Below are 26029 nucleotides of genomic sequence, written 5' to 3'. Positions count from 1 at the left end.
CTCTGTCAACCCACTGGCACAAAAATCCTCCCTATGCAACGTTGAACTTGAACCCTTGCAGCTTCCACCCATGGCCCTCGTTCTATTGTTTGTCTTCCTTCAAGTGGGTTATTCTGTCTCCCAAGAGAATCACCCCAGCCTTTTCAGCTCTTCCGTACCTGGACTTCGGCTAACCTGACTCTCCTGTGTACAATGAATACATCTGCATGTTTAAAATTTAGGCCAAGCAGACATTGAGAAAACATGCAGGCAAGCATGCGGACCAAAGTAAATCCTTATCTTATATATTACTGATGGGGAAGTTAAACTTGCCCACTTTATTTCAAAAAATTGAAAATATATCTGCCATGTGATCCTACTATATCCCTCCTGGGTATTTTTCTGAAGGACTTCAAGTCAACACGTGACAGAAGATGCATGCACATTGTTGTCTCCTGTGTCACTAATCACAGTAGCTAAGTTACGGAGCCAGCCTAGGCACTCAGCAACAGAGACGAATGGATAAGAAAACATTGCATATATAAACAAGGGAATCACTTTTTGGCCATGATGGAGCACGAGGAACGTTATTTCCAGGAAAATCGATGAGACCAGGGATATTCATGCTTATCTAATTAAGCTAGTTATAAAGAGACAATTGTCTCTTTTTTTATTTGTGTCCTGGATTTTGTACAAATGCATAAAAGCATATCCATATAAATGACATAAAAGTGGACTTGAAACTGTCTATGGGAACAAAAGGGACCAACAGGAGTTGGGAAGGATGAAAAGAGAGAACAGAGAATGTGGGGTAGTATGTTCAAAGTCCAATACATACTTGTATGAAAATACCTTTATACAAATGGTGCCACATATAATGAATACACATATATGACGATATTTCTAAAAAGTTAGGCCAAGGTCAGGAACTCTTTTGTGTTTCTTCCTCATGGAGGTAGAGGGCTGTTGACACCACACGGTTACATCACTCCGTTGACCCATTTTGAGCTGTCTCTTGCACAAAACTCTTTAGTGTGTTTTCAGTGCAGCTCTGAATCCTAGAATTGAATTTTGAAATCACAAACAAAACTGTGTCTTTATCATGCCGGGCCCTGGCTTGAACTTACAGAAGTATTTTTACCGGGATTCTTCCTCAGGCCCCCTGCTATGTCAACACATCTGTCTCTGTGTCTAATGGAACCACGATGGAATGCTCCTGTCACACTTGATCCCTTTCCAGTTTGGAGGTGAAGGAGTGGGCTGAAGGGAGGAGGGACAAGGTCTAAAAAAGAATTGAGGGCTTGGAGGGTAAGGATCTGGCTAGGCAACATTTTCTTCTTTTGTCCTGAAAGCAATCTGTGAATTCTGAAAATGCCAGTTTGTACTGATGCCTATGATGAGGAGGTGACTTTCTTACACAGATTCTTGCAGTGGGCATTGGAGAGCAGGAAATGAGAGAAGCACTTGCTTACCTCTCTCTACCATCCTCTTAGAGTCCCGGGGCAGGGGACCTGCCAGATGTCTCAGGGGCTAAGAGCAATGGCTGCTAAGCCCCAGTACCTGACTTTCACATGGTGGAACTCCCAGACTCAGAGAGTGGAAAGAGAAAACTGATTCTCATAAGTCGTCTCCTGATTTCCACACGTGTGCAGTGGTACACTTAATCCTACACACACACACACACACACACACACACACACACACACTCACACACACACACACACACACACACACACACACACAAATTAAATGTGGGAAAATAAAGAGTTCCAGGGAATGGAGAAAGTGGAGCCTCTAGCCAAGAGTCTTGTCATATAATTTTCAGTACTCGGGTTTTGCAAATTGCTAATCTCCAATGGCTCCAGTATGCTAGAAAGAATTCACAGGAAGCCCATGTATTTATTTAAAATTCATTGTGTGATATGCAGCTTTTCTTTCTCCCTTCCCCCAATTCTTCCTTTTTTCCTTAGACTTCAAGGCTTGGGGAATTTAGCTCAGATTACTATACATGCAAGAATTTTGATATTATGTATTCTATTTGTAAAAGAGAGCAGTAAATGTAACAGCCATAAAGACTTCATAGGAAAAGCATGGACTGCGCTCTGGGATGTGGTGTGGCTGTTTGAAAAGTTGAACCAACGAGAATCCTTTTGAGGATGGTGGAGACAGGTGCCTAAAGTATTCTGGTAACTGGGCTAGTCAGCAAAGCAATTAGAACGTGGTGACCTTTCTCCTTCTTCAGTGGTGTCAGGGCAGAAGAGTATGACATCGCGAGTGTGCTCCATGAAATGTCCGAGACAGACACGGGGTTATTCCTATCAAACCGTATAGTTCAGCAACTTTCTGGCATTTCCTTAGATGGCCGTGTGGTAGTGATGGAGGCTCTGAACTCATCCTGGACCCTTCCATTCTTCCAGCGCCTAGGTTAGCCCTAGCTACAGGGATCACAACAGACTGCCAATATTTTTTATTCAAAACATAAAGCAAAACAAAACAGCCATAAGAGACTTGGTGTTTGTGTCGCCCCGATCTTTGGTGTCTTTCTTTTTTGTTTGATCTTAAAAGCTAAAAGATTTTTTTTTTTAAGCTAAAAGATTTTTAACTCTTCTGTCTCCAGTTTCTCCAACAGAAGTGAAGTGGGTCAGTTTAGGGCCGTTACTGGCTGCCCTGACTAGAAAATGACAGAAGGTTGCGTTGTCTTTGCCTGATCCATTTCAGGTTATATCCTATTTCCAGGTACCGAGTGGGGTTGTGGATCTGCATCTTTCTCGGGCAGGCATCCCAAGTGGGAGAGCTCGGAAATCGTCCAACTACAGACTGCAGCTGTGCTCTGGCTGGTGCAGTGCTTCATAAACTAAGATGGAAACTGTAACATTTTTCTTGAAAAGCAGATCACAAACTGGGATGTGGTGTAGTTCAGTGGTAGAGCACGGGCTCATGCGTGAGATTCTGGATTTGAACCTCCGTAACAAAAGGAAGGACAAGAGGAATCACAGTTTAGTTGGAAAGTATAACAGAACCATCTCCTTTGGCACACAAGAATTCAGGAAGCCATCGCTTAGGTTAAAATTGACATAAATCACGTGTAGGTAGTAGAGTTTTTCATTTTGACAATGTTTGGCTATTTCTACATATCAGTAAGTGAGTCTGTGATGCCCCCAAGAACTATTGTGATGAAGACTGTGTAGAAAGGCAAAACTCAAACATTTTCCTTAGCGTCCCTGGGAATTGTCCTCGTTAGGTACTAGGCTGAGATACCTGCACATGTTTTAGGGTCTTAAAGATCATTTAAATGGAAGAGACTCTCTGTAGCCTGGACAGTTTACACATGCCCTGCATTCAGCCACAAGTAATTAATTCTTGACCTTGGGCTGTCCAGTGACCCCCCGCCCCTGGACTCAGGATAACTTGTTGTGGCAGCCTTCACAGGATCTCTGAAGCAACAAGTGAGGAGTAGCCACCGAGTTCTGCTGAGCGAGCCTTCTCTGGGGGGAGACTGATGGCAGAACTACAGCCAAGAAGGAAGTACTCGAAGCTTAATGGAAGTGCGGCTGGCACACTGCTAACACGGGTACTGCAGCCGGTAAGCTTGGTCTTAATGGTAGACTGCATACCACTTAGTTTTTCATTGGAAGAAAGAGTAAGCGAATCGTAGCTACTTAAAGGGATAAGAATGATGGAGAGCATCCTAGAATGAGGCAAAATGAAGAATAAGAAAGTTAAGCAATTGGGCTAGCATGGCGGGAAGATCAGCGAAGGAGTTCCCTTCTGATTCTGCAAATCTTGGCAGCCTTGGGACATCAGGAAAGTCAAAGGCCAGCAAGCCACAGAGTCCGAAGCCATGAGATGAAGCCAAGAACCAGGCCCTTGTAATGAGGAGCAGGTGTAGCCAACAGAACGGGTGCACTTCCCCTGCGATGTGGTTGACTGCAGCTAGATGAAGCCAGAGGAGAAGAGCCTCTCGGGCTAGGACCGGATGCCGTGTTACCTCACAGTAACAGTAGTAGTTGTGTCCTCTGTGTCCCTCTGGAGGATGAGGCTTGGGTTGGAGTCTCCCAGCCTTCCCTTTTTCTACCTATTTCTTCCCCATTTCTAGCCACCTCTCAGTTAATACTAGTGCCCTGGTTAATAGTACCTTTTCTCTCTTTCTCATTCTTATTCAAACTTATCAGAACGTGGTGAGTCCCAGCCTGAGTCTCTGCCAGATAACAAAGCCATCAGATCCACTTATGAAAGACTTCTTACTGCTTAACATTTTGATAAGAGACAATGCTTAATACTCTAGATTACTGAACCAGCAAGGGACAGGCAGCAGCACACCTATTTTGGATGGAGAAGTCTTTCAATTTCTCTTCTATCTTCCCAGTCAGGCAAAGTGTCAGTATCCGGCGAGACTGGCTTTTGTGATAGGCCCTCCCTGTCCTTCTTCCTGAAGAAGACTTGAGAAGGGACCATGGAATATCTTCGTTTAAAAACAGAAACCTGGTCTATCTGAGTCTCAGTTGGCTCTGGTAAAGAACGAGATCCAGGTACTACGTCTCTGAAGTCAGCCAGTCTCGAAGCCGGGGGGGGGGGGGGGGGAGCCATTTGTGGAGAGTTGAGTCACACAGCTTGGGGATTGGCCAGCTCTACTTTCTCTTTCAACAGTAAAAAGTCTTGTAAAGCTGCCGGCATGTGAGACAGAGGTATCCAAAATGTCTTGGCATCCTTTCCAGCAGTGTATCGAGTCTTGGGGAAGAGACTTGTTAGAGCGTGATCCATGCACTCTACCACTAGAGAGAGGTCCAGGTTCACAGAGGAGGTACTGCTTTTCAGTCTGTGTAGACCTACAAAAAAAAAAAGAGGCAAAATATGTTCACTCTTGGACAGAAAAGGAGAATCAGAGTGGGAGGTTAGGGTGCAAACAGGAAGATACATGACAGAGGACTTCGAGGACTATTTCTTTAAAGGCAGTGGAGAAAGGATACTGCATAGAGTCCATGAAGGTCTTATCTTTCAGAAGTCATGAATTTAATTTCTAATCTATCCTGGAGAAGATCAAAAATATACAATTACATATATGACCTAATGCATGAGTGTGCGTGCATGCATGCATACGAGGGTTGAGAGGGCACTTAGACACCCCACATCTCTACCATTTTGTCCTGAATCAGATGTTAAACATCTCCGGTTGTTGGGCAAATGAAGGGTTTGAGTCATGACCCTACCAGAGAGTCAAATAATCTCACAAGGGATTGGGAACAATTTGGAACCTTGGGTTCTTCAGTAAAATAGTGGTGGAGAAACTAGGCATTCACAGGCGGGAGAATGAAATTAGAAATTTATCTGAATCTGAAAGTCAACTCAGAACAGAGTAAAGACTTGGAAGGAGAACCTAATGCTATAAAGCACAGTGAAAGCTTTCTGAAATTGGACCGAGCAGTAAGTTCTGAAGACGATTCCTACAGCATAGACTACAAAACCCAGAATGGATGGACAGGACAGCATCAGACTAACAATTTCCTGTATATGAAAGGAAGCAGTTAAAAGAGCAAAGAGATAACTCACAGACCGAGGAAAAATAGTTGCAAACCATACATTGACAAGGGATTAATATCCAAAAAGAAATATAAAGGGAACTCCAACAGCTCAATAGAAAAAAAAATTGAACTACCTGATTTTTGAAATGTGAAAAGGAACCGGACAGACATTTCTCAAGAGGCCATAAACAGAGCCAGTGGGTGTGTATGGGAACGGGTTAGTCAGTGCCTGAATTGCTCTAGTGCTCAGGTTTAGCCCACAGCAAGACATCATATTGGACCATTCGAGTGGTGGCCGATGAGACAAAAGATGAGCAGTGTTGACTGGGGTGTTGGAAAGAGGTCCCATGCATGTAGCTGCTGAAAGTGTAAACTAAAACAATTATAGAAAACGGTGTGAGGCTTCCTTGAGAGCTGTGAAGTAGCACTGCCCTGTACTGTTCACGTGCTTTCAAACACCCGAGCCGTGCCTCCTCAGAGGAAAACCTGCCTTGTCAGATCTCAGGCTCCCCATTGTTTAGGAAACCTGATAAGTGGTGGTGCTAAGAAGCCACACGTTGTTTAAAGAACACAGTGAATGTTGATGACGAGTTTAAATTGTTGTTCAGCCTGAGAAATGGAGACAGGTGATTTTAGATTGATGTCTGCATTTGGACTGTGAGTCTGGCTCACCTCTAAATTCTGACTTGGAAATATTTAATATTCCTTTAATATCACTATAAACTTGGGTTCAATGCTCAAGAAAATTTTGAATGTTTTTAACCCAAAGAAATGATAAATATTTGAGGAAAATCAATATACCAGCCATCTTGGTCTGATTATCACTGTTGGCAGATGTGCCGGAATAGAAAAAAAAATCTGGGTGGAATCTTGTGTCATGGTCATAGGTACTTATCAGCTTCAACATTACTATCTAGTGTAGAAAACTCTTTTACATAAAGAACTTTGTCTCTGAAGTGTTAAGTCTAACAGGGTTAAGTTCAGTCTGTTTCCTTTGACCTACACACAGCCTTTAGGGTCAGAGAGCAAGAAACACAGCTTCTGATGGTGATGGCTCTAAGCTGACAGAGAGACACTCATTGGAAAGTTTGTCAATCAGGCATGTTAGCTGAAATCCTTAGGAGCCTTTGTGTGTGTGTGTGTGTGTGTGTGTGTGTGTGTGTGTGTGTGTGTGTCATATCGAATGGTTGGGTGTGTCTATCGTTTTGAAAACTTCCATGCATGTTTCTGACTTGAGTCTTGGGTCTCCATTCAGACTGCTGATCTTGAACCTTGTCATAGTACACTGTGGCACTGCAACTCATGAAGAGGTTGAGCCACATTTGGGAGGGACAGCGCGATGTGGAGGGAGGTAGGACCTTGTACCTCTAAAGGCAAGAACTCTGTGTTTGAGGAACAACAAGTAAACATTACAGGTTCATTAAAACTGGAGCTGGGAGAGGACTCCTAAGACAGGAACTTTGACCGAAGCGTTCACTGCACTGCTTCTTTTGGATTGGAGCGCCCAGGAATGCACGGCACAGTTCACGTCTGGCTGTGCGATTTCAGCCAAGGCTCTGCTCTGTGCGTGTGTGTGTTTCTACAGAATGAAGGAGACAATAGCATCGACTTGCTCCATAAAGCTCTGGGATTGTAAATGAACGCGGGTGTGTGAGGCACGTAGAAGGGTGACGAGCGCTTTGTAAATGCTCACAGTGTTAGTCACCACTGTGGAATCTTTATTATTATTCTCTCCCCTTGCCTCAGTCTTGACTCATTTTTCCCTCCTCTTCCTCGTCCCCTTCCCTGTCCTCCATAGCTTCCTCCACTCAAATACCTCCTGGTTTTTAAAGCCCTAATCAAACCAGTATGGGCTGGGCCCCTTTCCTGCTCTGTATCCCCTGGATTAGAGCCCGCCCAGTGGCATCAGTTCTGGCTGTCTGGGTTGCCTTGCGGAGCATCTGACTGATGCTGCATAGTCTCATTGTCTCACAGTTTTACCTGGTTCCTCTCTTGTTATCAGCTATGGTTCAGTATCAGGGTCACAGTCTGACTCTTCTCCATCATCTGTCACCTCCCCGGATCTGTGAGCAATGCTGAACCAGTGGCTCGTGTTTAGTAATAACACGGTGGTGTGTAGAGAGAAGGCTGGTGAGAGCAAGGCTGCTGGCTGGCTTCAGACCCTGCCATGACCAGGAGATGCTGGGCACCCTAGAAAGAACATTTTACCCTGCAAAGTCTCTGTTCGCTACTCCAGTAACTTCCTTCGAGGCATAAATGACACAGTTCAGAAGTGCTTAGTGCATAAAACTTGGCATTTGTTAGTTTCTTAGTAAGCACTCCTAATCACTCAGAGAAGCCAGAGGGGGCTCTGAGCTTTACTCCTATTAAAGATCCACATCACTGTGTTTGCGACACCATGCTAACCAGGACAGGACAGGAGAGAGAGAGAGATCCCAGAAGACATAGCATCTACTCCCAAACTCACTTTTTTCAATGTAGCCCTCTCCATATTGTTGTTTGATGTCTGGAGACAGATGTTTCCAAATGGCGAGCTTCTTTTCAGTTGTCTTTATTGGATCTGCCAGTCCTGTTTTGAACAGCCCTGGTTCAATGCATGAGACGTGCACTCCAAAAGCTTTCATGTCCCGCCTGTGAGGAGAACAATTGAAGAATCTTTTTATTAAATTTAAAAACAAAACAAAACAAACAACAGTAGCAATAACAAGAACAAAGCCCATGCTTTCATTGAGGTGTGTGTCCAGGTTAGGGTTTCATCCATGCTAGACAAGCATTCTGTGGTCACATCCTCAGTCTTTTATAGCCTTGATTTTCTTTTTGTTTCATTCACATTTATCTGGAGAGTGTTTATAACTCTTCAACTAGTTTCATATAAATCTTTTCAGAGAACCACAGAATGGCTATGTTGGGCAACAAACACCTTGTCCTATCCTGTTAGGATAGGACAGAAACGGAAGAAACTGGAGCTCTGGTGGTCAAGGGAGGATGAATGGTAGAACAGGAAACAGCTGTGGGAGGACCAGTTCTCAAAATAGCCCCACACCAATCCAGTGTTTCCTGCCTCGAGCCACATTCTTTTGTTAAGCTGACAAGCATTTGGGTTAAGACCATTTCTTCTCCATGTTCAGAGTGCCTGATGGTGAGATGCATGAGTGACTGGCTTGGATGGACGAGTCCATCCTGAGTTTTGGAATGTGGACGGAAGCATGACTGAGGATGAGGAAGGTTGGAGTGTCATGACCTCTGGCACACCACCCTGATCCCCGCTGAGCAAGCTCTCCTTTCATATCACTACAGCCAGACTCAAGACTACACAGTTATGAGTCACAGCACTACAGGTGGCCTCAAGACAGTTACGAGTCACAGGTTTGAGATGTGGGTGCCTCCTTCCTGTCAACCAAAGAATGTGTTGCAGACCAGTTTATGAATAATCATTCTCTAAATTTAATGTATAGTTCTACTAGGAGTGTATAAAGAGGCAATTATTCATGTTTTAGACACTCATACTGAAGCTTGAAGCCAGACCTTGTGGAGTTAGGCCAGAGCTCTGCCACTAAGCTACACTCCCGTCCTTGCTACCTCACTATGATACACACACACACACACACACACACACACACACACACACACACACACATATATATATATATATATATATATATATATATAGAGAGAGAGAGAGAGAGAGAGAGAGAAAGAGAGAGGGAGAGTGTGTGTCAATGTTCTTAACCTCTGAGCCATCTCACCAGTCCATATGTTTTTTAATAAGCACTATTTGTAATCTTAAAATACAATTCAATTCTTTTCAGATTTTGAATTTTTACAATAAAACTAGGACACATTTTGAAATATATTTTACTGACAATGTAAATTAACTTGACCCTGGGAGATTTTGAAAGGTATATTACATTAAAATCTTAAAGATTATTTGTTTCAATCTAATTACATTTTATTCATCTGTCAACTGATGGCTGTCAGATCTAGGAGAAAGCAGTTCCAAGGAAGTATTTGAGAAGACTTCTTTCCTTATGTATTGATTAAAATGACCTAGGGACAGGAGACAGGCCACTCTGCTAAGCTTCTGAGGGTAGTAAAGCCAGCACAACAGCGATATATGTGCTGAGAAAATACAGCTTTAGAATCCCAGTTCTCTCTCTGTGTTGGACTGTTGTCTCTTGGTCCTTCTCTCTCTATGTACACATCCGGAAACAGCCACTAGACTAGGCTGCATGCATAATTCCATGTCAAATACCAGTTCTAGGGGCCATAAAGACACAAACACTCTCTATTTAATTACTTTCAGACAGAATCTAGCTGCCCGACAGATCCTATAAGCACTACAGTCGAAACCACTAGCATTTTATTATGTTATTGATGCTTACAGAATGGAATGTTTATTATTATATTGCTTCTTGAAGAGTGGGATGACAGGCTGGCTAAGACTGAGAGAGATTGCCATGACAGTGTTACTCCAAGTCTGATGATCCCCGAGCCAATAGCAGCGTCTGCTGACTCTGTAGAAAAGCAAACTCTCTGCTCACATCCCAGATGCACCCCAGCAAAGTCTCCATCTTTAACAAGTCCCTCAGACTACTCAACATCACATCAATGTTTTGGAAGAATTTTATTGTGTTTCTTAGGGGACTCAGACATGACAGCTAGGTCATGTGGTAGAATGGAGTTATCAGCCTTTATTAACCTCAGTGGGATTATCTATTTTTTTTTTCTTTTCTTTTTTTTGGAGCTGGGGACCGAACCCAGGGCCTTGCGCTTGTTAGGCAAGTGCTCTACCACTGAGCTAAATCCCCAACCCCATCTATTTTTTTTAATTGGTAAGCTACTTCTATGGTGTGTGTGTGTGTGTGTGTGTGTGTGTGTGTGTGTGTGTACCATGCGCTAACATATGCTTTTAGTATTACTAACTGAATATGTAAATGGGGGGATGAAAGGCAGGCCAATTTCAATTTTGCCTTTTCTCTTGCTGGTCTCAACATGACACAGCTGACTTCACTTCCAATTGCTCCTCCAGCCCCTTCTGCTTGCTGTATTCCAGAAGGCTCGCCTGAATTAAGTGTACCTTAGCATCTGACAGCACAGTCTATTAGAATCAGGAGTGGGAGGACAAGGTGTGGGACTCACGTAGTGCCAACCATGGCTATCTCATCCTTTAACTAGAGCTGTCAGCCTGTGTCTCCCGGTTGTAGAGACTTACTTCCCTGTCCCTTCATCCTGTAGTCCTTGGATAGCAAAGCCCTTTGCTGTTAGCTCTTACTTCTATCCTTGGGCTATCTCTTCACAACTCCCACATGTTTGAAAGTTGTCCTCTAAATAAAAAAATATGTTCCCTCCACACAATTTTAATGTGTGGCCATTTCTTTTCAGAACCTTGACTGAAAAAGCACGTATGGGCTTTGTACGGAGAGTCACAAATTCTGGTTCCAGATAAGATGAATCGAACATCCTCTTCCTGCCTCTCCCAGTGGATACCGCTGCGAAACCCAACTGGAGTGTATGGGGCAGCCACTGAGACCTAACGCTTTTCTGGTGGAGGCTTAAATAAACGTGTACTGTTCTGTTAGCACCTACCAGGAATAACGACAGAGAGATCCACTCTGGATGATTCTCCGTTTGGACAAATTGACCTGTTGACTGTAAAGTCATCCCACCATTGGCATCACACACTAATATAGAAGCAAAAGAGCCAGACTCAACCTAGACTTGGGTTCAAATATCAGTTCTACCACTTATCAGCTGGGGAACCCTGGGCAAGTGGAAGTATTTTGACATGCTCAAAATGTTACCTCATACATATTAAGTATCCAGCATGCGATAGCAGCCACTGTATTAAGTCAATCAATTCTCCTTACCTTAAGCTGTCATTGAAACCTTCCACTGCATACTTGGATGGAGTATAGCCCCCGCCACCAAATGCAAGTCGGCCTCCAATGCTGGAGACATTAATAACACGCCCTCGAGCTTTTTTGACCAGTGGAAGCATATTCAGCGTCACGTTGATGAGTCCAAACAGGTTAACTTCAATGGGTTCTCTGTAGTCGTCCACTGTCAGCCAGTCAGTGGGAGCCAGTACGCCAAGAACACCAGCATTATTGATCAGACCCCAGAGACCTGGAGCAGAGAGGGAAAGGAGACATAGTAGAAAATGTCATGTCTATGGGCATCTCAGAGGGAAATACAGCTCTTTGTACAATGGTGCTATTTCCTCTTCATAGTTATTCCTGCTTTGAACTGTGCTTTGAACTTTTGGGGAAGTGGTAACTGGCAGAGTGGGAGGCTATGTTGAAATTACTGATGCTACTTATTACTCAGGCTCACTGCTATTCTATTCCTGATTCCAAGTGTCCTATATTTGTTTTATGCTTTTCCGAGGAAGTCTTTCTGATTTCTGAACTAAGATGTAGAGTTAGTCTACTTTCCTGCCTTGCAAGATGGTGCAGTCAGCGTGTACTTATAAAGTATTCTGTATGGGTAGAAAGGTGATACGGGTCTCCCTTATGCTGACTTTTGATGGGAAAAGAAGTCATCCACTTGGCTGTTTCTTGACTGGAAATGTTTAGTTGCTAAAGGTGAGCACCTGATTTGTCTGGAGGCTTTTCTAAATCATTGCGTTTGAGGTTCAGAGTCTTAGAACAAAGATGTTACTGAAACACAAGCGTTTGCTTTTTTCTTTTGTGGACCCCAATAGCTTCTTCTATAAGAATATTTCAATATTCAAAGCGAATAAACTTTCTCAGTTCAGTGCGCAGCTCATTAACAGAATCCACAGCAAAGAGAATGTCTAATGCCCCTTGGACCATTTGACTCCCTAAGGACCCTTCTCGTCATGTCACTGGGTCCTGTTCTACTGACCACTAAAGATGGATGAACTCTGGACCCATCTGGTGAGATGTGGGTCTCAGGTAATCAGGCGGTGATCTGGATGCTGTCTTATAGACTTGAGTCTCAACTCCCTTTGCTGCGATGTTGTTGAAGAAGGTCACATAAAGTTAGGACCTTTGTGTCTGTTCTAGGCCCACCTGCTGGGATTTAAGATGAATCTATCTGAGGCACACCTCGAATACACTGGAATCACTCAGAAGCTCTGTGGAGATTCAGGAATGTGCTGCGGGGACTTAAGAGATATTCTCTTGAGAGGCTGCTTAGGAAGTGAACATGTGTTTCACATTTGAAATTATTTTGTTACTCTGCTTTGGTTAATCCCGAACCTTCGTAGACAGCCCCCCTACCCACTATGCACCATCTCTAGTCTCTTACCTTTTTCTCCTACGTGGCTCTTCACCCACTGGGCAGTCTCCTTGACATTCTCTGGGTTGGTGACATCCAGAAGCACTGTGTGAAGTCTCTCTGAGGTTTTGGCCTTCAAAGCCTCTGATCCTGACTCAGTCAGGCAGGCAGCAATGACACGGAAGCCTTTTCTATCAAAAGTTCTGGCTGCTAAGTTTCCGAAGCCTGAGTCACATCCAGTGATGAAAATGTACTTGTCAGCGATGTCTGCTATCTTCAGCTGCCCTTTATAATTCCACAGAAAAGCGCAGAGGAACAGGAGGGCCAACACCCAAAGCAGCATTTTCTTTTTCCTGTATGTCCTGGAGGTTCAAAATTAGAAAGAAAACTCAAATTAGAACTATCACCATGTTGGTGAATGCGAGTTGTTTAAGTGAATTTGAGTAGATAAGATAGTTATCGAAATGATTGTTTTTGGTTGCTTGTTGGAAAGACAAACCATTTAAATCACACACTGCTGCTCTAGGGGAGTGCCCAAACCAACCAATCAGAATTCAGGAAAATTCAGAAGGAAAGAAATGGAGTGGAAACAATACTGATGTAGGTCACTGGGTGAAAGGAGCCGGCAGGGTTGCCCAGGGTCTCACACCCGAACTCCTCCGCCTGACAGACAGGGTCTCACAGGGTAATCTCACATCCCATCACTTAGTGAAGTCCAAGAGCAAACAGGATCAAAAGCTTCTAGAACAGTGGCTCTCAACCTTCCCAAGGCTTCGACCTCTTAATACAATTCCTCGTGTTGTAGTGACCCCCCCACACACCATAAAATCATTTATGTTGCTACTTCATAACTGTCATTTTGCTACTGTTCTGAAATGTAAATATTTTCTGATGGTCTTAGGCCACTCCTTCGAAGAGGTTACTTGACCACCAAGGGGGTCACGACCTTCAGGTTGAGAACCACTGCCCTAGCTCAGTCTCTTTGTCCTGTCAGACTCCCTGCTGTTTTCTTTTCTTTTTTAAAAAATGATTTTATTTTTCTTAGATATTTTATGTATTTATATTTCAAATGTTATCCCCTTTCTTTCCTCTCCTATACCCTTCCCCCTCCCCCTGCTTCCACGAAGATGCTCCCATTCCCACCCACCCACTCCCACCTCAACCCCCTGGCACTCCCCTACACCGGGAAAACGAGCCTCCACAGGACCAAGGCCTTTCCTCCTATTGATACTGGACAATGCCCTCCTCTGCCACATATGTGGCTGGAGCCATGGGTTCCTCCATGTGTACTCATTGGTTGGTGGTTTAGACCCTGGGAGCTCTGGTGGGGTTCGGTTGGTTGACATTGTCGTTTGTCCTATGGTGTTGCAAACCCCTTCAGCTCCTTCAGTCTTTTCTCTAACTCCTCCATTGGTGTCCCCGTGCTCAGTCTGATGATTAGCTGCAAGCATCCTCATCTGTATCAGTAGGGCTCTGGCAGAGCCTCTCAGGAGACGCCCATATCAGGCTCCTGTCAGCAAGCGCTTCTTGGCAGCAGCAACAGTGACTGGGTTTGGTTGTTCCATATGGGATGGATCCCCAAGTGGGGCAGTCTCTGGATGACCTTTTCTTCAGTCCCTGCTCCACTCTTTGTCCCTGTATTTCCTCCCGTGAGTATTTTGTTCTCGCTTCTAAGAAGGACTGAAGCATCCACATTTTTGGTCTTCCTTCTTCTTGGGCTTCATATGATCTGTGGATTTTTTTCTTAGGTATTCCAAGCTTTTGGGCTAATATCCACTTATCAGTGAGTGCATAGCATGTGTGTTCTTTTGTGAATGGGTTACCTCACTCAGGATGATATTTTCTAGTCCAGCTATTTTCAGAATCCAGAAGAGGAGAGCATCCGTGCTGTTATCGCTAAGAAAATGTTTCCAATATGGTTTCTATTTTCTTATTGCAAATGAGCTAGAGTCACCCTTCCTCTTGGCTCAGAGAGTATTTCTACTCTACTCAGGAGAGAATGAAGTGAGGGATATCAGTAAGTTAGGGATGGGGAGGGGAATGAATGCCCAGTATCTCAAACCTTTAAATTCGGACTTCAACACAAACCTCTTGTAAGAAAAAAAAAAGTCACATGTGAATGGGATAAAATGAAGCAAATTTATGCTGTAAAATTGAGGCTTTGACCAAACCACCTAGAAGAGAGCCAACTGGAATATGAATTTTGCTGTGACTTGAGGGTAGACCAGGAGCTAATATGAAGCAGGAGGAAGGCTTCCTGTACTCTTCCTCAGGGACCTGCGCCTCTGTTTTCCCGAAGCATGCTGTGTTTGCCATTGGCACTGGCACCTGCGAATGGCTCTCCACCCAGTAGGAGGAGCCATCAAGGGTCAGAGGGCAGGCTGCCGATTTCCGGCTGCCTTAGGTCTGAGGTCATGTTGGTCCAGCCCTTCTGGTGAGGAGGAATGATATCAGTTCCCTCTCCTCCCAGGAACTATGTGTTCTCCAGTCAGTGTAGGGAAGAAGCTCCAGAGAGAACGTCCCCTTTGGAAAGAGCCTTCTCTCATCCCCACAGCCTAACGGCCTAGAAAGTCCCATGCCAGGTTCATACAGTGTATCTCCTCTTTTTAGAATTTTTTGATTTTTAAAAATTATAGGGGTTGGGGATTTAGCTCAGTGGTAGAGCACTTGCCTAGGAAGCGCAAGGCCCTGGGTTCGGTCCCCAGCTCCGAAAAAAAGAACCAAAAAAAAAAAAAAAAAAACTGCTTCCTGCTGATTTGGGGCCTCATTTTGCTGGGGATTTAGCTCAGTGGTAGAGCGCTTACCTAGGAAGCGCAAGGCCCTGGGTTCGGTCCCCAGCTCCGAAAGAAAAAAAAAAAAAAGAACCAAAAAAAAAAATTATGTATATTGGGGGAGGCAGTGTGTGTGTGTGTGTGTGTGTGTGTGTGTGTGTGTGTGTGTGTGTGTGTGTGTGTGTACGTGTACATGTATGTGTGTTATGTGCACTGGAGTGTAGGTACCTTCAGAGGCCAGAAGGAATAATGGGATTCCCTGAAGCTGGATTTACAGGTGGTTGCAAACTGCCTAAAATGGACGCTGGGAACAGAACTTGTGCCCTCTGCAAGAACAGTGCATGCTCCTAACGGCTGAGCCATCTCTCTGTCCCCCAAACAGTGTCTTTGTCCTTGATCCACTCTCCCGTAGAATCACATAGGTCTGGAATTCGTCACACAAAAAAGCAATACACACGAACCAAAGCGCAGACCTGTGGATGCTTCCAGAATCATGTCTATTTCTGGATACTAAGAAGAAATCTGCTCTTTTTTTTTCTCTTTAGCCCTGTCTTAAAGTAATGACTATTACATTTGACTCAAGAGTTTGCTTAGCAAATATGTCGATGAACAAATGCATAAATAGGACTGCAAGTGCTCTCCTACTTAATTTCTACTATTGGATAGCCAATAGTATATTTAAGATCAAAATAGTTCAGTGTACCATCTATACTTCTTAAGAAAAATAATGAGTTCTGTTTTTAATCCCCCCACAAAAGACTTATAAAGAAAGAGATAAAAAAATCTATTGAGAGATATTAAACTAGCAAAGACCATTAAGCTTGGTAAGCTTGGAGATGCGGCCGGCTCGTGGACAGTTATAGATGTATCTGAAAACAGGTTTCTAAGTTACTTAACGACTTGCTTTAGTTTCCCCAAACTGACTTTGTGTTGGAATTGATTTGTTGCATATAAATCCCCATGCAGCAGTGTTTCTGCTTCTCGAATACATATTAACTAAAAATGAATAATTATGAGGAGAAGCACAAAGCACTCCTGAAATTACATATTTAGAGACTTTAATGACATTTCATATTTCTAAGTCCAATTAGTTATAGTGTTTTGTTTAAGTCTGCCCTTGATAGTTCTTGAGTACTGAGATGTCTAATTACACTGTAAATCTAAGTTCTGAAGAAATTATTTGAAAAAAAAAAAGCAAAATAATTGTGGATTGTAATGTCCCCACAATAGAGAATGTAACTTGTCCCTCTGTCAGCTTTGTCAGGGGCAGAACTGAAAGGAGTAAACTGTGAGATTGCCGCCCACCTTGGTGAAAAGGTCTCTCCATGGAGATTTTTATACAGTCCCATTTGGTTTTCTCTCTAGCCTCCTGGAGAGCATACTATTCACCAGTTATAGAAGATAAAACAGGTTTAAAGATATGAGGTGATTTGTCAAGGTCATTGTGTCCTGGAGCACTAGGTCTTCCCATGCCAGAGAACTGGAAACCCGAACTCTCTGGTAGGTGGACTGAGCAGTGTCTGAGCTTAGCTCACAGTCAACCCAGTACCTTGCCAAGGCTGCTGAGAGGCCTGGCTGAAAGCCCTCAGACCAAAACAGCCTCTGACATCTGAAGTAGTTGTTCCTTTTATCATCTCCCTTCATGCTCTCATCTATCTATCTATCTATCTATCTATCTATCTATCTATCTATCTATCTATCTATCTATCCACACATACACACAGAAACACACACACACACACATATATATCTATATATCTATATCTATACCCCTCAGAAGGATTGGGAGGCTGGGGGCCATGAGTAAGATGGGTGCTATTCTTGTGATAATATGAGTTACCAGAAACAAGAGTCTTGGATTAGGATGAAGAGTTTTATGCCAACGAAAGCCCTCTCAGGGTTTCTATACAACTTGGAGAATTCTATATATAGAATTCAAGGAATGATCCACTTAGGGAAGAGAAACTAGATACTTTTTCTAATTTGTTACTGAAACTTAACATATCATCAATTATGACACCAGCAACATACTTCTGTGATATTTGCAGTACCCGAGACTGTTATCAATTACAACCACAGTATTTTTATGTTATATTGTTGTTGTTACTTACTATAAAATATGGTGTGAGATCCCATTATGTAGCTCTGGCTACTGAAACTTTCTACATAGACCAGGCTGCCCTTGAACTCACAGAGATCTGCCTGTCTCTCTGCCTTCTGAATAAGGGGGATTAAAGACATAATTATCATTCTTTCCATTGTGGAATTATTAATGTGCTAGTGAAAGGCAATGTTTTAAATATCTTTGGTATATGTCATCACATCAGGTTTCCTTTAAAAGTCTGTGTATTTTAATTCATGCATTGAAAAGTATTTACTCTTTTTAGACAGTGTTTAAGACAGCCATGTAAATCAAAATTTCCTAGAACATGTTAGCCTCAAATACATTGATTTCAACAAGAACAAGTGAAAGCACATGAAGTCCATGCCTCCACCATAACTAGACAACAGACAATCCTCGAACCTCAAATTATGTGATTGAGGAAATGAGTAACTGCATATGGCTGACAGATGTCAGGTATCACATCATCAAAGAGATGAGCTGAAAAGGCATGGGAGGAGGGGATGTTGACCTGGACCCTGTGTAACTGAATGAGAGAGAGAAGTCCATCAACTGATGGATTGGAACATGTGTAAGTAGATATATAAATAAATGATCAACTATCTATGTACATCTACCTGATAAAGTGTAAGGAAGACCTAAGAGTGATAGATAGACCAAGGACCCAGAGCCCATTTTTTCAATCTTATAATCATTGGAGACATTAAATGAGGATAAAAGTTGTCTAGGGAAGTATAACATGATCATGAAGTGTCTTGTGATACAAAAAAAAGGGGGGCTGAAAAATATGTAAGAGCCAATGGAAGGGTCTTTACTCACCAACTACGATGCAATTTGAGCATCAAAACAAATCATGTTGTAATGGATCTGTAAGTTGTTGACTGTGAGATGAACGTAGTCATTTTGATTAACATCGATAAGCAATTATACAAGGAAAGAGAGCCATGCCAACTAATAAGTGCCAAAGAAGGATACAGTTAGAAAATCAATGTTAGCAGTGACATAGTAACAATGTTTCAGGGAAGAATTATCAACGGGTGCTGGATTGATGACATGGAATTGCAAAGACTGTCCCACAAAGACAATTACTGATTAAAAAAGAGAATGAGAGTGATAGCACAGGGAAGAAATCTGAGCGGTCACTTTAACAAAAGGATAGAAAGCAGCATTCTTCATCATGGAGCAAACCAACGTCATGTGCTTCCTGGTTGACACACTGGAAAGGACAGAGCAGCACTCAGATTCCAGCTAGTCATGGAAATGCATGGGAAACTACTTCCAGTTCTCTTGTATGTGCCCTGTACTCTTCAATAACACTGCCATAAAGGGAAAAAAGGACTAAAGACACTAAAGATACAATTAAATGTAACACATGATCATAGAGTGGTAAACATGCTTCCTTTTCTCAGAAATAACACTATTTTTTCAACTATTGAAATTTGATAAAAAGAAATTTGTAAACTTGATAAATTTTACTGTGATAATTATATTGTGGGAAATGCCATGCTTTTTAGATAATTTATATTGAAGTATTTAAAGATTAAGGTGCATAATATCTTCAACTTGCTTTCAAACTATTCAGGTTGGGCAGCAGGGTACAGGTCCTTAAGGCCAGCACTCAGGAGTCAGACACGGGCAGCTCTTTGTGAATTTGAGGCCAGCCTGGTCTACATAGAAAATTCCAGGCCAGCCAAAGCTACATAGTAAGACCTTGTCTCAAAAACAAAAGGAACAAATGATCAAAAATTCAATACAAAACAAAATGCAAAGTTTAGAAAATAGCACATATATATACACACACATATATATACATACATATATGTATATATATATATAGACTCATATGTATATTTAAAAAAGAATGAGAGTAAAAACGTGGTAAAGTGCTAATATTTAGAGACTCTAGATCCTACCATTTATTTAACTTTCCTGTAATGTAAAGTCATGCCTACAGAGTCAACCAGATGCAGGTTTGAGTAGTTTTGTAAACTGAATCTCCACTGAACATGCACAGACCTCTTCATTGTTCTTCTTCCCTGAACAACAGTGTTACTGTTTGTCACACAGTGCTCATATTAAGCATTACAGATCATCTAGAAGTGATTTAATGTAAGCTCAAAGGTACACAGGTCATATGCAAGCACGGAGCTGTTTTATACATTGGGAATCCACAGATTTGGAGTCAGGATCCCCTATATGAATGATGGATGAATGAGTGCATTTCAAAAACACAAAGTAAAAATTGGGGAAAGAAAAATGAAGTCCCCTGCAAACACCTTATTGAACTGCTGTGGACAAAACATAATGCCAGGGTTTTGGAGTGACCTGAGATACTGGGCTGCCTGTCTTCTGTCCTCTAGAAAGTCTATCCTTACAATCACTGGAGGAAACAAAAACTCAAAGCTAAGCAGCTCTCTCTCTCTCTCTCTCTCTCTCTCTCTCTCTCTCTCTCTCATCTTTTCCACTTCCCATGTAACTTCCTCCCTAAACAAACACAGTTTTCCCTGGTGACAAGAAACAGAGAGGGACCTTTTAGTCACTAAGGATGCACCCTCTATATTGTCACTGAGCACCCCTCTGGGCTGAGGGTCATCTCCGAGGCTGGTGCTCCACCCATTTGCTTGAGTCTGAGGGACTTCTAACTCTGACTGTGAGGATCGTTGATTTGTGAGGCCCATCTTTACTATCGTCTATAAATATCAGTTCTTTTAGTCTCTGCATTCTGCATTTCTCTAGGTTACTGGACTAGGTCTGCTATAAACCAACATTCATCTTTGACCCCAGTAGCACTTTAGCCAAGAAACATCCATGATCAACAATCCCAAGTCAGGGCTTTCAGACCATGACCTGCATATTGAAAGGGATTAAGAGTCAGCTCACCTGAGAAGTAAGTAAATGAATAACCATAGCTATCACAACTGCCCCAACCACTCTTCCATGAACTCTGGTCACATCTCTGGTGCCAGTGATTTTGCAGTGGGGCCTTGACCTCAGTTGCTTTAGTTGTTTATCAGCTGTGTCTTCCAATTTATCTCACAACAATCTGTTTACTGAAGAGTGCGGATCCCTTGGCTCCAATCACTAAAGCTGTTCTTGGGAGGTCAGCCCTCAGAGAACTTAGAGTGCTTTATGCATCCTCTCTGAGCCTTGCCCAGTGGTAGCACAGGGATAGGATGTTTTCATTCAAGGGTACCTGGTGAACTAACATGACTCAATGTCTGTTACACCCTCCCTGCTGAAAAGGCTGCTCTAGTTCTTGGATGCAAGCGCAGGCCTTCCAATTGCAGCCCTTTTGGTATTCTGAATTCCATAATTAACAATGTGAAGTCTGGTGTATTACAGCATGTTCAGCAGAGTCCTTGGCCTCTACACACTAGATGTCAGCAATGCTTCTGATAAAGATGTCCTCAGACAGTACTAAATATCCCTTAGGGGACAAAATGGATCCTCCTTGAGAACTGCTGTCACAGAGATTCCTCTCTTGAGGGTCCAGAATGTCACTGTACCCAGGACCACTTATCTGGAAACCCAGTCATTAGTGTCTCAGTGATGTTTTCTTGATGAACATTTATATTTTTATGGCATTAACAGAGAGGTTTTGTTGCTTATAAAATCGCTCATATCCCGTTTTTGTCAAGCACTAACTTTTGCAATGTAAAAAACCAAAATCTAATTTTCTTACTATGAGGATAGAAGGTATCCAACAGACCAAGTTATACATAACACCATTTGTGTAATCAGAAATGACCACATTAGCATGCACAGCCTTGAGTGCTAATGGGGCCTGGATCCTGGCTGAGCTGGGGCTATGGGAGCTTGCACTCGGTAGCAAACTGACCCTCTAGAAGTCTGCAAATGCTCCCAGGGAAACCCAAAGTCAGGTGCGAATGTGCCTAGTAGCCATGGTTGACTGAATGCCACGGCTTTTTGAACCGTGGCTATAGGGTCAGGTAGCTGAATGTGGTATTCAAAAACAAGCAACAGTGAGAGGTTATCGAATGATCAGTGATTAAAAATTATTTCAAAACCAAACATCATGGACCCAAGGTTCTTGTGTTGAATGACTTGCCCGTAGCCATGGCTCTGAGCACACAGCACACACACTTTGCCTTGTGCATGCAGTGGCAGTCAACGCTGCCTAGACCTCCATGGCTCATATTTGAGCCCCTCTCGTATGCGAAGATTTGCAGTATTTTCAGCATATTAGGATAGGAGGTTTTTCTTTTTTCTTTTTTAGAATGTAATAGTTAAATTACAGGAAGCGAGGGCATAATTTTTTCTTATGGTGATCCTTTCTCATGTAAGTACCACACTGGGGTGTCTTTGGACCGTATCATGATAGAGCATTTGATTATAAAAATTACTGTTGGAAGGGACAGAGGGGTGGCTCAGCGGTTAAGCGCACTTGCTGTTCTTACAGAGCTCATGGGTTTGGTTCCCAGTCTCCACGTACGACACTCTAATTCCAGATGATCTGGCACCTTCTGTCTTCCAAGGACATTTATGTATACATTCAGGGAAAACACTTATATGCATAAAAATAAAATAAGCAAATCCTTTATAAAAAAAAATCCCTGCTGTTTGAGTTGTTGATGAGCTTTAAAAAATAATTAAATAGATTTTGGGCTTGGGGTTAAGGCAAATTTTTCAACAATTTTGAAATCACCTTGAGCAAGTTTCTTTCATTTTGCACCATATTTTCATGCCAATGATAGTCTCAGTACTAACAGTCAAAATGTCTGTCAACTCTGAAAAACGTCAAAGATGCTGTGGCCTGTAGTATCAAATATTTAGTTAAGGTTTAGTTCTTTATTTTTAAATAACCAAGCACATCTTTCATCAGCATGTGAATTTGTTTTCATTGCTGGTAATTGATGAAATTATGTGTACCCAAGAGAATTGTTTCAAAATAAATTTCTTCCTGTTTCAAACCCCCAAAAACAAACAAATAGAAATGCAAACTTATTGGTTCAAGGTACGAGCTATGAATCTGGGTGACCCTGGGACAGACTCCTCTCATCCCACCCGTGCTGCCTTGCATTCTCACTGGGCTCCGGCCTCCAGGCTCTGTGCCCACTTCTCTACCACATCAGTGCTGTGTGTGATGCTTGGCCTTAGGCAGAAGAGCCATGAGCAGGGCAGAAGGAAAAGAGGAAGTTATCATCCACCCTACCACCACATCACTCTGTATGATGACCCTTGGATGGATCTCTGAGACCTCTGAACACCAGGACAAAGGGAGAGAATGTCCAGGACAGTAATGCAGTGTCCTCACTTCCAATTTAGGTCGTGAAAAAGTTCAGGATCCTATCTCGGAAACCTCATAACGTGCCTCTCGGCTAATCATCATGATATTTGGTAAACTGGATCGAATATCACAAGTTGGAACATTTGTTTCACAGTGTTTAGAACTGACTTTCCCCCTTGGCAGCTTAACCTGTGAAAGAGGACACGGAAGAGCTGTGCGGCGAAGATTGCATATGTCTTAGGGTTTCACTGCTTTGAACAGATGCCATGACCAAGGCAACTCTTATAAGGACGACATTTAATTGGGGCTGGCTTACAGGTTCAGAGGTTCAGTCCCTTATCCTCAAGGTGGGAACATGGCAGCATCCAGGCAGGCACGGTGCAGGAGGAGCTGAGAATTCTACGTCTTCATCTGGAGGCTGTTAGTGGAAGACTGGTTTCCAGGCAGCTAGGACTAGGGTAATAAAGCTCACGCCCACAGTGACATACCTACACCCACAAGGCCACACCTCCAAATAGTGCCACTCCCTGGGCTGAGCATATACAACCATCATGTTTCATAACATCATTGGTTGCTAGAGGGGAGTGAAAACATTTTATCAGAAGCTCTCTGTCCTACACCAGAGATTCAGAAGGAGCCATGAAAGGAGGCTGATTATCGCCTTCATTTGCCGTGTGGATGTTTAGAATAGGAACCACCTGTCAGAAGCTGTCAGAAATGTGCTCCACTTCCCCTTTCTGGGTTCTCTTCCTAGGTTTCTTAGTGAGAAACTTAAAATAAACCCCGTTGGTTTTAGTTCTATTCATTGCCTTCCTCTACTGGTAGAAAACAGGAGACCAGACCCCCCTCCCCAAAAAAATGAGCACTAAGGTTCAAAGTCTTTCTTAGACGGTAGAGCTCTGTCTAAACAGTTCCTCCCAGACCAGTTCATTTTCTGTCCACACAACTCCACGGAAGATTCTCTTTCAGAAAACACTGGGAGTTTATTAAATCTTTATTTACCTTAAATTTGTTGCAGTCTTTGGATCAACAACAGAGTCACTGTACCAAGGTGAATCGAATAGCAAACATTTAGTGATGATGTCTGCCTGGAACATCTTCTGAGTTTTCTTATGGAATGCAAGTCTTTTCAATAATGACCACCCCGGAACACGCGTGCTTCTTAAATTTAGATGTCGCATATGGTTTAATACTCAGGACTTAGTCTTTATATTTTGCCTTTTTACTGAAGTAAAAAAAATTTTTTTTTAAATCTATGTGGCCTTTCAGAGATGTCTGGTGTACTTTCTCTAAGGAAAGAGATATGAGAGCCTGGTGATACGAATGAGGCCATGTGGGTCAGGAAAAGGAAATGCACTCGCTTGAAGAGGAAGATTAAAGCTGGACACCTGAAAAATCCGAGATGGATTAAAAAATGGAGCCAAGGACCCATCACAAAATAACCTTGCAGTAAACGGCAATTGTTCTGCTGAGAATCCGGTGTAAACTCTATTGACCATGATGATGTCTTAGCCAAGGCGAGGCGAGATTCAGCATCCTGGAATGGTGAGTTCCTTCCCGTAACAGGAAGAAGAGAAGCTTTCTTAGTGACATTTCACCAGAGTCCCTGCAGGAGGGCAGAGCTCCACGCCCACTGTGTGGTGGGAGAGGTACCCGTTTGTGCTTCCTCTGCAGTTCCAGACCAGGGTCTGTCCTGCCTCACCAGAGGGACAAACCCACTCGTGTCTAAGGAAAGCACTCTTAAATTAAAGCAATTTACCAGAGCATCTTTGCTAATAAGTATTAATCACCCCAAGTCCTTTTGGGTTTACTGTCTTGTCTGTGTGCCTTCTGACAGTAATGGCACGTTAGGAATCACTGTTAAATCTATGGCCACAACATAGTAACTGCTAGCTGGAAGGGACTGCGTGCTGTATGTTATTATAATTTCAGGATCAGTTCAGAATTGAGTATCTCTGTGTGTGTGTGTCTCCATTTCTTTGAGCATAGTCAACGAATATCAACCCCTCGCTGACTTTCGACCAGTTAGCTTTGCTCCAGAAGGAAAATGTTAGTGTTTTAAAAATTATATTCCTTGAGAATATGACATCTGTTATAGGGTCTTGCCTCTTGTAACGTATGACGCAACAGATTTTCCTTGTATTTTAAACTTGTAGAGAGATTTAGTCTAAAACTCGGACAACATTTTTCAAATGCGAAAGTATCCAGCACAGCAACGAAAGAACTTTCCCTTCTCACATCATGCCTCATCTAGCCGAGGGTATTTCAGAACATTTAAGGTGCCAGGTGACATTAAGATAAATAAAACCCAGTCCCTAGCTTTGGGCTGAGGGACATTACAGAATTATTGCCCCCGCCTACCAAAACCCAAGTGTGTGTGGGCACAGGAAACAGCAAAGTCACTTTATCATACAATGTAGAGCGACCATCACAGCACGTTTTGTTTTTTTCTTCTTTCTGACAACTCAGAGCCCTCAGAATCCTTCATCCCCAACATTGTTTTTCTCTTCTGGTTTAATGTTCATCTACATGTGTTCACAGAAACTGATACTATTGGGTAAGTGAAGTAGAAAAACAGATTAGTCGGCACCTGGCAGCTAATCAGTTAATCGGTCCACCCTGAGCCACTCTAAAGATGTCCACAGCTTTTGGAACTCTAGGGTCACCACTTTCTTATTAGTCCTCAAGGCCACAGAAGGTGCCAAATAGGAATGGAGGGAGGGAGAATGACAGAGAGGATCTTTAGTTGTGACTGCAGGATGCTACGGGATATTCACAGAGTCCTGTCCTAGGAGAGTTTCAGTCAGGTTCCTGGGTCACACGGATCATTTCTGTAGGAGGTGGACTCTGCCCCCATCCACTCTCAAACCATATCAAAGAAGCACAGTTGACCACAGCCGAAAGACAGTTTGGTTTGTTCTACAGGAACGCAGAAAATCAAGGACAGCTTAGGTTGAGCGGATGACTGAAAGGGACAAACAATCAGACAGTCATTGGTTACCTCGCTGAAGATGGCTTGGAGTGCAGAAGCTGAGGGTGACTTGCTCTGCTGGCTGCTGATTGTCACCTTCCTGTAGTGGCCAGGGGAAGGAAGTGCAGCTCGATCAAACTGCTCCTCTCAAGGTGCCAGGGCTTCTGCGGAGCTCGG

At 43.0% G+C, this 26029-nt stretch overlaps 1 protein-coding gene across 2 annotated transcripts; it reads right to left on the bottom strand.

The window, feature by feature from the left end:
* Positions 1-606: 606 nt before the first annotated feature.
* Positions 607-26029, bottom strand: Dhrs9 (dehydrogenase/reductase 9). Of its 2 annotated transcripts, none has more exons than XM_087647324.1 (5): positions 23198-23341; positions 12771-13102; positions 11366-11624; positions 7966-8129; positions 607-4805 (listed from the first exon to the last, which is right to left on the bottom strand). In XM_087647324.1, the coding sequence occupies exons 2-5, from the start codon at positions 13081-13083 to the stop codon at positions 4582-4584; spliced, it is 960 nt and encodes a 319-aa protein (XP_087503450.1). In that variant the 5' UTR covers positions 13084-13102; positions 23198-23341; the 3' UTR covers positions 607-4581.

The sequence above is a fragment of the Rattus norvegicus genome, chromosome 3 (assembly GCF_021556685.1).
Source record: "Rattus norvegicus strain SHRSP/BbbUtx chromosome 3, alternate assembly SHRSP_T2T, whole genome shotgun sequence".
In the NCBI taxonomy this organism is placed as follows: domain Eukaryota; kingdom Metazoa; phylum Chordata; class Mammalia; order Rodentia; family Muridae; genus Rattus; species Rattus norvegicus.
Note: the sequence above shows the minus strand (reverse complement) of the source record. Positions and strands in the feature narration are given on the sequence as shown.